Raw genomic sequence first — 12,720 nt, forward strand, 5'->3', positions numbered from 1 at the left:
CTTATATATTGCATCTTTAAAGGAAAATTGAAATTATAGCGATCCAATATAATAATATTGGACAAGTACCAAAAACACCTCATGTTACAATTCCCATAATGCAACCAACTGCATAACTTAGCTTGACACCACCTCCCAGGCTAATGCCAACTCTTTCAACCTCCAGTTTTTAATTCAGGCTTGTGGCTGCAAATGTTTCAGTCAAGTAAATGCTGATGATGTAATCATCTGATGATGTCATCAGGGGTTTGAAAGCTCCTCTGAAACCACAGAAATAACAGAATTTACAGGCTAATCAGTGCTCCTTGACTGAATCTGAAATTGTGTGCAGCAGCCCTTTAAATTGAAGCTTTTAGTAAAGGCCTTATGTTCACACATTTTATTTCAAATTCTTTAAAAAAGTGTGATCAGAGGCACATTTTACTCATCTCATGGTGAGTATAAAAATCTTAATTTGACAAATACCAGAGTGTGATTTAACCACACGTCTAAGAAGCGATTAAACAGTCATTTGGGGGCATTTTCTAATTTGCCACGTTTTCAGCGCGGCCGCTCATTTTCCGTTCTTTGTTGACACACTCATTCATCACAGAGCGCGGCTTTGACTGCATCAGACAATCACCGCTCACTGTACTGTACGTGTCTGGCTCCAGGTTTTTCCACCGCACTGGAGGACGGAAACGTTACCAAGGGAACCAGCCAGAGCGACAGAGTGTACATTCCTATTAGACGACACCGATAACTACTGAGTGGAAATAACTGAAGGTCACAGGTGACGGTGCTGCAGCACGTCTGAAACCTAAAATATTGATGCAGGTAGCCCCACCTTTCTCAGGCACTTGTGTCGCATTTTCTGCTAGTTGCTCGCACATTTCCTGACAGCAAAACACACAATGCAGTGGTGAAAAACATGATGTTATATAAGTCACACACTTTAAACGTTAAACTTCAACATTTAATGTAGAAAAATACAATGCAACTGTTTTTATGCTCCATTTTTTTTTTCTGATAGCAAGTAATGCTACATTCATGACTAGGAATGCAGAGGGAGATTTGTTCCACCGAGCACAAAATCAGAGAGCTTTGTCCTCTTGTATGGTGTGTACAAAAAGTCCAAAACAAATGCCCCTTAGACACAAGTTAAAAGTTCGGGCACTATAACGACTTCCTCCTCGTGTGGGGGTTGTTCTTGCCCGGGGGGCGCACTCTGCTGCTGGGGGAGGCCTGTGTTGACCCGGTGCAGGAGCTGCATGAAGCCCGGTCCACCCTGTAAGAGATGGAGTTATAAAAGACAAGGTTGCTGTGGCCGCCCGCCTCGTCATGATGAGGCGGAGGTGGGCTGTCGTAAATGTCCAGGCCTCGGCACATGCAGCAGAATAAGGCCCTGAGTTTGCTGGGCTCAGACAGCTTTGAGTGCTCAGATAAAACATGTCTGCGCTCCTCTACAGGGGAGGGGAGGAGATTCGTACAGCTGGTGCCCCCCTCCATGGGAAGGCTCAGGTTGCACAAGCTGCTGCGTGCGTCTTCTTCGTATGCAGCGTCAGCAGTTTCTGCCGCAGCCTCTGACACCTCCCTATCCCCCTGCACGTCCTTAGGCTGCCTCTCCCGCTCCTTTGCCCCCGCCTCGGGCCTCCCGTCAGGCTCCTCTGTGCTGACAGTGAGAAACCTCAGGACCACCAGGTTAAGAAAAGCCCCAATTACTGTCAGCCCGACCAAAATGTACATGAAGCTGAACGCGACGTAAGGGGGTCGCTTCTGGAGAGCATCTGTCTTCTGCAGCGCCACAAAATCGCCAAAGCCGATGGTGGTGAGCGTGATGAAGCAGTAGTAGTAGGCATTGAAGAAAGTCCAGCCCTCGAAGTGGGAGAAGGCTGCGGCTCCGACACACAGCGTGCTCATGCATGACAGCAGACCCACCAGGACCATGTTCCCCATGGATACCTCCGTCTTCTGTAGGCCCAGGCCTTGCTTGGCTCTGCGCAGGAGGTAGCGGACTAAAGTGTTGATCCTCTCGCCCAGGCTCTGGAACATGACCAGTGTCAGAGGGATGCCCAAGACAGCGTAAAACATACAGAAGGTCTTGCCAGCATCAGTGCGCGGCGTAGCGTGGCCATAACCTACAAAGTCACAGTATAGTGCAGGTCACATAACGTGTCTGTAAAGAACCAGTCATCAAGATTACTGCTTATTAAACACTGCAAGGCTACACAGGTTTATATTAAAACTCCTGCAAACATGTTTTCACTCATTGTGTTTTCAACTGTATTGCGTTGCAGTTAAGTTGGAGGTCAAAATGACCCGGTTGAAATTTCGAACTGTTGACCTCCAAATGTTCCAATGTCAAACATACACAACGAACATGGCTGACTATGACAAACTGATGTTCTTCTGCCAAGTGCTCACACAACTGAACTCTCAGCATTTCAGTCTCCTTGCATATATTTAAAAAAAAAAAAAAAAATAGAGGAGGAAAAACACCACCCGAGGGTGAATGCTGTTGTACATTTTGTTTAACAGCAGTTTTATGCTTGGGAATGTATTAAATATTTCATTCAGCTGGCTCCTGTAAATACTTTAGATTACCTTCAACTCCAATTGTTGCGCTTCTTGTTTTTTTGTTTTTTTTCCAGCAGGAGGGCAGATATTCTGGAGTTCCAAGTTGTCTGGAACGCAGACTTGGACCTCTCTCTCAGGCTGAAGTTAAGCAGGATCGCTGAACCGCGGTTGAAAATATTTACTCCATCCCTGATTTGCTTCTTTTTCTCGCCTGATGTGCTATACATTGTGATCTGTTGCCAGGTTTTGAAGTTATCAGCTGTAGAGGTGGCTGCCATCTTGTTTGGTTTTGGAATCAGGTGCAACTGTTTGAAAAACTCAACTGTAGCATCTCTTTCCAGAAACCATGACCGGTTACTCAGGTTCATCCACATACCTTCCTATCAGCAGTTTCACTAAGGACCTGTCTACGGAACTACACGCATACAACTGAGCACAATAACTGTGCTTCTACTAACAAGGGTATAGGTTTGCATATGGATGTTATGGACTACCAATATTTGAACTTGCTTGCGTTGGGTTAGGGGTTTAATCTTTGGAATGAAGTCACATTAGATCATTCCTATGTGCCCTCTCAAAGGCCACGTCTCCCCGGCATGCTGTAATAACATTTGAGCGGCTGAGAGGCTTCATGTCACTGTGATCATTTTCCCCCACGTTTGTGGTACGGACTGACAGCCATGATAACTTATGTCTTTCAAATCACTTTCTCTGTGTCTCTATTGTCTGCATTGTAATGTTATTTTGTCCATACCAACACATTTTGTACTTTTGCTAAAGAGGGTACAGATATAGATAAGATATCAACATCCTGCTAATGATTTTGAGAGAAAATCGTTCACAAATTAAAAAAAACAAAAACAAAACAAAACAAAACAAAAGTTACCGCTCTGCTAGTGCTTCATTCCAAAGGTGGGTTGTTGTGTCCCTACCAATGTTTGGACCCAACCCACGCCCTAAAAATCTACTAGTGATCTACTCACAGATGAGAAGACTGTGCTCAAGACAGCATGGGACGTAAACATTAGAGGCGTCTTCTGAGTTTAGTTCGCTAAATGAACTAGCCACTCTCCCTCCTGCACAGTGATATGGTTGGCATCCGCAAACAAGTTCTAATCAGACAAAAGAAGTGAAAACAAATGAGCGGCTGGACCACGGGAGGGTGGGGTCTGATGAAACTGTCCAGGAAACATGAAACAGGAGAAATTTCCTTCAGCTTTATATCTTTGTTACGGTCCATTAGCTAAGTGGCCATATTCCTCCACTCAGGAGGACTTAGTGACCCATCTAAATATTTCCAACAGTGACGGACGCTATGCAAAACTAATTTGCAAAAAGCGACGGCACATTGATGTAGGTATATGAAAAGTTGAATAAACCGATCAGTGTCTCCAAAGTTTTATTTTGGCTCTGCAGTCAGGTCAGATTTGATTTATGCAGACCTTCTATCACAAATCACCAACTTCAAAGTGTCAGTCTTTGCCAAATGTAATTGTTTTATTGGGACAGTTCGTGTTTTCTCATGGTGTCGTTTTTTGCCACAAACACAGCGGAGTGTACAGCAGCTGAAAAGTCAGATATTTCCCTCAGGAGCTGGTAGGGACTAAAAACTGAATACTGGAAATACATTTGTCAGGAGGCCAAAAAAGCGGCCTCCAAATGAACGACAATGACAGAGGGGTCATATACTTTCATGCTGATTTTATCAAGTCAACGTAAGTACAGTTCAAGTATATTTCCAGAGTTTATGGAGTAAGCACACTCATATCAGAATACTAGCAGTATACCCATTTTCTTTTTATTACCCATTTTTAAATGTTTCTGAACTTGTCAGTATAAACCATGTATACTACATTTCAGCTTAACTACATAAGATACTGTGTATCTCTGCTTGGTACATAAAAAGTAAAGTAAAAGCATACTCTCACATTTTTAGATTTAAAAAGTCTATTAATAGCACTCTTGAATAAATGACTGTTTTGTATGTATTTTCAATAATTCAAGAACAAGTGTGTGTTTTTGAGTAAGTCTGTGTTTTCCTAGAGTTTTTTTTAGACCACTTCTTCCTCCTCCTCTTCTTCTTCTTCATCTGGCTCTTGAGACCTTCTAGTTGGGTCTTCATGGAGCTCTCTTCCTCCTTCCAGCTCCTCCTCCTCCTTTCCCTGGAGAGTCTTCTTGAGGCCGTCAGTGGCTTGAAGGAGGGATGTCTGGTCCTCCTGCCACTCCATACGATGGCTCTCCAACTGAGGCCGGCTGTTTCTCAGAGCAGTCAGGAGGGTGTTGTTTCTCCTGCTGCTGCTTGTCAAGCTGAGCCACATGAAGAGCTCTGGATTTCTCCACCTCCTCAGGCAGGGAGGTTTTTCCTTGCTGCCAGTGGAGGCGCTCTGTCTGCAGATGATGAAAATACTTCCCGGTCTCCACTTTATGTTCTTCAAGCTGAGCGCAGTGAGAAGCCCGGGCTCTTCCCACAGTCATTCTTAGCCTCCTCCTTTTGTCTTAGAAGAGCGTTGTTGTTTGTGCAGCAGCTTGTGAACTTGAGCCTTCACAAATAAACGATCGTCCTCCAGCTCTTCGGCTTTTCCGAGATTTTCCTGCAGCGATGGAGGCCCACTTCAGCAGTCTGTATGACAGCAGAGATTTCTCTTTTTAAAGGGCCTCATCACTCCCTGGACTCTGAACACAGCCTGTTTTTTATCTGACCTGGACTCAATCTGACACAGGCTGCTTCCATTCTCTGACCATCCCGCGGCTGTGAGACCAACTTTGATATTTTATAACTACCTACTTGTTTCTGTGCGCTTCTTTCTTGTTTAGCATTGCGTGAGATTTTATTCCTGACTGTATAAATTCCTGTGTGCTTCATTAAACTTGCTGAAATGGACTCTGCCTTGTGCCACTTGATTTATTTATTTATTTATTTATTTATTTGACTCCAAAGGACAAAGCAGATTATGTATTCGATCACAACAAGTCATAAAAACAACAACTGCCCCTGCACACCAGCGCAAAGATCCTAGTACAATAAGTACAATAAAAACAATGAAAGTAAAAACATAATCTAGAAGCTTTATGTAAAGCACTGTGTCCTCCTCTCTGTAGAGTCCCGCCCCTTCCTGTGAACCACTAACTTCTTTCAGGGAAAAAAAAAAGCCACTATGGTTTATTAAGTGTTATTGTGTATATTTATTCACTTTACTAAATATATACATGACACTGTCACTCATATCATTCAGTATCACTTTTCTACTATTACTGAGATTGACGTTTCATATCATCCCTTACATACTGTACCATGACAACATTTGATATTTGATAGTCCGTTACAGCTGTATTATACTGTAACTGCTGCCGCCAATCACTCCGTGTCACTTTATTTCATTACTTGTCACATTAACTTGCCATCGACATGTAACTATTCATATAACAATCGTTGTTACCTCCTTTTTTACTTCATTATGTATACTTATCTTTGTTAATCTTTCCTGTTTACATTTGCATGCCTCCCACTTGGTCTTTTCTCTTTGTGCTGCTGCAACACTCCAGTTTCCTCTTTGGATATCAATAAAGGATGACCTCACTTTATCTTACCTTGATATTAATATTCATATCTTGATCAAAACATTAAAGGTCAATTTTTTATGAAAAGTTAATTTTTCAGGCTCAAAAATCAATTTTCTCACTAAATGAACCTTTGTTTTTTTCTGTATGCTTGTCATTATATATTCTTAAGTATAAATACACCAAGTACACCTCTGATATTTAGGATACATTCAAAGAAAACTGAAAGCATACTGCTGTTTTAAAAAAGTTGCCGACTTTAAACTATATTTATTATGCATTATGCAAAACATCAGTAAGAACACGAGATACCTGAGTAACAATCACCTTCTGAGGAGAACAAATGGAAGCTGTTAGTTTCACCCTCTGCGCAGCACGCAGGCTGTGCTCGGCTGAGTTCAAATTAGTTTGTTGAGTTTGGTCTTTTTGAACCTACACTACTTTAAATTAGTTAGGGATAATTTAGTGTTTTAATTCACTGTTCGTTCTGTGACATGACACGTGAAGTATTATTTTGTGTTTTGTGAATATTTTTGGTCCCCACACTTAATGTGACAGGGTTAGTCGTTTATAATAGGCAAGAAACACCCTCCAGTTGTTTTTCCCACTTATTTCTTAGGTGACATTTCTTGCAGTGAACCACATTTCAACCCTACACTGGGTAATGTTTCACACCAGAAGATAAGATTTCTGGTGGAATATCCCTTTAAGTAATTTTGCATGCAGGTCATTAAGTTATGGTATATAGTTTACAAGGTGTCAATCGGTGGGAAATAGTCCGATGACCACAGCGTACGCAATGCATGAGGACCCCCTCATAGTAAGTTTCCCCTGCTCCTCTCCAAAGTGGACTCTCAAGCTGGGGCCATATGACACGGCTCCAACTTTTTTTTTTTTTTTTTTTTTTTGTGCTTGTTGTCAGTTAAGAAGCAGCTGTGGGTAAAATCCTACTCACCGATCGTGGTGATCACCGTGATGGCAAAGTAAAAGGAGCCGGTGAACTTCCACTGCCTGCCGGCGCGGTGCGGCTCCGCCTGGACGACCACTCTCTCGATCTCCCCGTAGTCATCCTCGGTGAAGCCGTACTTCTTCTTCAGCTCGTTCAGCTTCTGCTCCAGCGACTTCTTCTTTGAACTCTCGCTGTCCGACTCCAGCGCGTCAAACACGGCGGCTCCAACGAGCAGGTAGAGGACGATGGAGAGGATGAGACACAGCGTCCTGATGTTCTGCGCCTTCATCCTCAGCTCCGGGGTGCGCGCTGAGCGGAGGGAGGCTGGGTGCTGGAGGATGGGTGCTGGAGGCAGGAGGCAGGGTGCTGCTCTCAGGGACGGACGCACAACAGCATCATCCATCCAACATGTTGTCGTGTCGGGGCCCCGCTGCCCTGCTAGGATTACAACAAATGAACACAATAGGTGGCGTGCTGAAATTGTAGCCTGTGCTGTTGTGCATTCAAGTGTCTGTATAAGTCACCTGAGCTCAGCAGCTGGCAGCACTGTGACTTTCCACAGGAAATTTAGAGGAATTTAGAGGTGCCCATAAGGCCTCACTGACCTTAAAAGTTTGTGACCTTAAAAGGCTCATGTGATCCTGTCCTACACAGGTGCTGGCTCACAGGTGTGAATGGTTGTCAGTCCCGTCCCAGTACACTCAAACTGTGCTGCAGAATAATGACTGTGCTGTGAGCTGTTTTTACAAACAGGTGCCAGCAGGAGGACATTTTCTCTGTTCGGCTAAATCTGAGTTTTAAAGGGTAGTTAATCAAAAAAATGAAAAAGAAGTCATTACCCTGTCACCCACAGTGCCGATGGAATTTCAGGTGCTTGGTCTTCAAACTTAAACATTTTGGATCACAGCAAAACAGTCCTGCTGCACTATCCTGAACTACTGAAGTGAATGGAGACTTAGAGAAAATATCCCAAAAACAAAATAAAATGGCTCCATACAGCTCGTCCAGCATAATCCAAGTCTCTGGAGGCTCAAACATCCCAAATTTCTTCCCCATCTACCTCAGTTCTTTAGGAGAATGCTGCAGCACTGTCAAGCTGTGAAGCTCCAGAAATGTTTGGTGGACTACAAAACTTACCTGACTTTCCATCAGCATGTGGGTGAGTAGACAATGACTGTGTTTTTAATTTTTAGGGGGATCAGAGTTCTGCTGCAGCCTCCAGAAGGCTGGCCTTAGTTTCAGGGTGGCCTCAGTTCAATGTCTTCTATTTTCTGTTTCCCACCTTCCCTTATTGTGTTTAATGTCTACAGGCACGTGTGTTGACATCACTGCCTCTTGTCTCTGTGAAAGTTACCTACTTACTTACTTCTGTGTTGTACAATAAGAGCAATGTAAACCAGACTTAAATTCCTTTAATCTTTACGTAAACCTAGGCCAATAATCATGATCATTAATCAATAATCATCAATAATATTTAAACCGGAGACACACATCATTTAAATCAGAGTATGCTTTGTAATGTCATAAAACATGTTATGATGTGGGTTCTTGTTGGATAATATGACATATTGAGCTTCGACTGGTTTAATATATATATATATATATATATATATATATATATATATATATATATATATATATATATATATATATATATATATATATATATATACTCACCAGCCACTTTATTAGGCACACCTGTCCAACTGCTTGTTAAACGCAAATTCCTAATCAGACAATCACATGGCAGCAACTCAATGCATTTAGACATGTAGACATGGTTAAGACGATCTGCTGCAGTTCAAACCGAGCATCAGAATGGGGAAGAAAGGTGATTTAAGTGACTTTGAACGTGGCATGGTTGTTGGTGCCAGACGGGCTGGTCTGAGTATTTCAGGAACTGCTGATCTCCTGGGATTTTCACTAACAACCATCTCTAGGGTTTACAGAGAATGGTCCGAAAAAGAGAAAATATCCAGTGATGCCAGAGGTCAGAGGAGAATGGCCAGACTGGTTCGAGCTGATAGAAAGGCAACAGTAACTCAAATAACCACTCGTTACAACCAAGGTACGCAGAAGAGCATCTCTGAACGCACAACACGCCAAACCTTGAAGCAGATGGGCTACAGCAACAGAAGACCACACCGGGTGCCACTCCTGTCAGCTAAGAACAGGAAACTGAGGCTACAATTCGCACAGGCTCACCAAAATTGGACAATAGAAGATTGGAAAAACGTTGCCTGGTCTGATGAGTCTCGATTTCTGCTGCGACATTCGGATGGTAGGGTCAGAATTTGGCGTCAACAACATGAAAGCATGGATCCATCCTGCCTTGTATCAACGGTTCAGGCTGGTGGTGGTGGTGTAATGGTGTGGGGGATATTTTCTTGGCACTCTTTGGGCCCCTTAGTACCAATTGAGCATCGTTGCAACGCCACAGCCTACCTGAGTATTGTTGCCGACCATGTCCATCCCTTTATGACCACAGTGTACCCATGTTCTGATGGCTACTTCCAGCAGGATAATGCGCCATGTCATAAAGCTCGAATCATCTCAGGCTGGTTTCTTGAACATGACAATGAGTTCACTGTACTCAAATGGCCTCCGCAGTCACCAGATCTCAATCCAATAGAGCACCTTTGGGATGTGGTGGAACGGGAGATTCGCATCATGGATGTGCAGCCGACAAATCTGCAGCAACTGCGTGATGTTATCATGTCAATATGGACCAAACTCTCTGAGGAATGTTTCCAGTACCTTGTTGAATCTATGCCACGAAGGATTAAGGCAGTTCTGAAGGCAAAAGGGGGTCCAACCCGGTACTAGCAAGGTGTGCCTAATAAAGTGGCCGGTGAGTGTGTGTGTGTGTGTGTGTGTGTGTGTGTGTGTGTGTGTGTGTGTGTGTTTATATATATATATATATATATATATATATATATATATATATATATATATATATACATAAATTGCATAAATATACATATTGCATAAATGTGAATGACGAAATGTATATGTAGAACGAACACTTCCTCTTCGTATGCAGTGTAAATGTGCATGTGAGTGTGCATGCATGTACATCTTTAAAGGACGTTGGTGTCTTTAACATTGTATTCCTGGTACTTGGTCATGGTATTGGTATGGTAAAAGTGTTGTCAGTGTTGATCAATTCTGAGAGCTTTGCAGAACTGGAAAAGGAAGAAAAATGTAAATAATGATTTTAAGCAAGCAGAAATAAATCAGTGCAGGCTGGATGTCCAAGATTTTTACAGCCACTTTACTCCAAATCAGACTTTTTTCTTTTCCGTGTGTTTACAGGGCTGCCAGGGAAAAAAGTAAATGTGTTGCAGATTTTCTCCCAGCTGTGAATCACTGACCCAGTGTTTGGAGAGGTCTGGGACACACAAGTGTCAGAGTGTCGGTGTGTGTGTTGTGTCTCTGGCTGCAGAAACAGCTGGCCTTTACAGACTGTATGCTCTTGATTATTTTGCCCCGTGAAGCGTTCATGTGCAGAGTATTCACAATACGCTCGGCTAAAGTATTACTCTGAGCGATGAAGCATTAGCCGGTGGTGGCGCTGACCTTTATCAAGCACACTTAGTCGCTGAGTGATCCAGCGAACCTTCATCATTAACTGAGAAAGTGGAGATGATTTGTGTATCGGCACAGCAAAACAGAGGCCTGCTCCTCGGAGCCTCACTGAGGTTTTCGGCGGCATCTGGCGGGTTCTTGCTCAGTGTCATGCTAATTGGGTTCACAGCACAGCAACCAGAAAATGGGTTGTCTGCTGTAGCGTCATGCTGCAAGTTATTTCACTTTCATATCCAGCATGAAGTTCCCATCTATTTCAGGAGGGCATTCCAATTTGTGGGGCCTATTCATGCACTAAAGCGGGCCATAAAGAGCCCAAGATCTGTCATTAAAATCCACATTTATTGCCTCCATTCCATATAGAACATATGGCTATCTCCACGCTGTGTTTATATCTTCCAGAGACAGCGTGGTGGACCTTATTCTGCTTTAGTAAGCACAAATGAATCTACTGTCTGCTGCTGAGCAGATGTGAACACGCAGACGCGTCTTGATTTTCTCCACTGGAACTGAGAGCAATTATCTCCTTTTGAAAGGAGTCCCTGAGAGATAACAGCCCCGCCAGAGTCCACTCATTGAGAGCATACAGTGCTTACATCAGTATTATTCAGCATCAACCCCTTATGTTAATTTCATATTGCATGTGGGAAACAAATAAGCCACAGAAGAAGTTTAAAAAGTCACAATTAGAAAAATCAATTCATGCGGTGTATTGCACAATCAGCAGAAAGGAGAAGAGACGTCTTGTTAATAAGGATCCTGTGGTTTAACAGCTCTTCAGTCCTGAAGTTATGATGCCGTGTTATCTGATGTCCTCATCTCGTCTCTCTCTGTTCTACACGATGATGCATAAAGCCCTTTATCTCCCACAGGAAGGCATTAAGGGCAGGATGTCCACCGACTGGAGCCAACACACTCATCTGTCCAAGAGCCATCAACGTTAAAAAAGAGTAGGGGGGGAATACACTGTGAACATGATGCTGACTTTACACTGATAACAGCAGGAAGAAATAAAGCCAGCCGGTGGATGATCATTTAGTACGGAGACCAGGTGTATTTATATCATCAAAACAACATTTAAACAAGCCTGTTTCATTAAAAATGCTTCATATCAACTTGCAGGCTAATGTCGAGTGTGATAGAGGGCAACAGGCTTGAACTTTGCAGCCAGTCATTTGAGACTTATTAGCCAAAAGGGCAGAGACATCATCTTTAATTCCTCTACATCACCTTCAGGGAGAAGGGCCTTGTTCTGGTGAAGGCACCTGTTGAGAGGATGGTTGTGGCAGCAGGTTGTGTGTGTGTGTGTGTGTGTGTGTGTGTGCATGCGTGTATTATAATAAAAGTTGTTAAATTGTATTACTGTTTTCTCAAACAGCATATTCCAGCTGTATTCCATCTTTGTGCTTCAAAGTTGTAGTCACTGTGTCATGTCTGCACAGGATTTAACACATTTAACATTTTTCTGTTTAGAGTTAACATGAAAATCGGTCTATGTTTTGACACCAGGGTCATTTTTTCCTGTAAATGTTCTGATGAGTAGACTTCCTTTGGCTTTGATGCCCACAAGTAAGTTGAATAGAAAAAAAAAGGAAACTGAGTCAAAAACTACAGATTCTCTGCAGATGTATGCTCGTGTGTAAATGAAGGATAGACAGTAACCTGGAAAAGGTCAGAAGTGACTGTTCCAGAAGCCAAAGAGAGTCAGCTGGAGAAGGTGCTCACCCAAGTCAATACAATTACAATAATCATCATATAACAATTGTATCTGAATAATATTTAAGGGTCAATTGTAAAATTCTTTAACTGTAGCTCAGTGGGTAGAGCAGGTCGACTAGTGATCGAAAGGTTGCTAGTTCAAATCCTGGCTCCGGGCAAGGCGGAGCTGCAAAGTGTCCTTGAGCAAGATACTGAACCCCACATTCCTTCTCAGTGAGCTGGCGACTTGTCCAGGGAGGACCCTGCCCTCGCCCTGAGACAAGGCTGGGATTGGCTCCAGCAGCAACACCCCGGGACCCCATGGAAAGGGATAAGCGGTTACGGACAATGACATGACGTTCAATTAGGTT

The 12,720-nt window shown here is 43.1% G+C and overlaps 1 protein-coding gene across 2 annotated transcripts; it reads right to left on the reverse strand.

Annotated features, from left to right (window-relative positions):
• Positions 1-1,113: 1,113 nt before the first annotated feature.
• Positions 1,114-7,770, reverse strand: LOC119021377 (potassium channel subfamily K member 15-like). 2 transcript variants are annotated; one of them, XM_037101632.1, is made up of 3 exons: positions 7,669-7,770; positions 7,070-7,498; positions 1,114-2,117 (listed from the first exon to the last, which is right to left on the reverse strand). In XM_037101632.1, the coding sequence occupies exons 2-3, from the start codon at positions 7,464-7,466 to the stop codon at positions 1,156-1,158; spliced, it is 1,359 nt and encodes a 452-aa protein (XP_036957527.1). In that variant the 5' UTR covers positions 7,467-7,498; positions 7,669-7,770; the 3' UTR covers positions 1,114-1,155. The 2 variants fall into 2 exon arrangements, with proteins under 2 accessions (XP_036957527.1, XP_036957526.1); XM_037101631.1 differs by lacking the exon at positions 7,669-7,770 and having other exon boundaries at positions 7,070-7,565.
• Positions 7,771-12,720: the final 4,950 nt, after the last annotated feature.

Source organism: Acanthopagrus latus, chromosome 6 (genome assembly GCF_904848185.1).
Source record: "Acanthopagrus latus isolate v.2019 chromosome 6, fAcaLat1.1, whole genome shotgun sequence".
Lineage (NCBI taxonomy): Eukaryota > Metazoa > Chordata > Actinopteri > Spariformes > Sparidae > Acanthopagrus > Acanthopagrus latus.

Bases quoted from the DNA above. Each gene is read 5' to 3' on its own strand.
- LOC119021377 (XM_037101632.1), bottom strand. From the start codon at position 7,466: ATGGATGATGCTGTTGTGCGTCCGTCCCTGAGAGCAGCACCCTGCCTC. The intron at 2,118-7,069 runs GTGAGTAGGATT...GTGACTTTGTAG, and splicing joins CACGGTGATCACCACGATCG to GTTATGGCCACGCTACGCCG.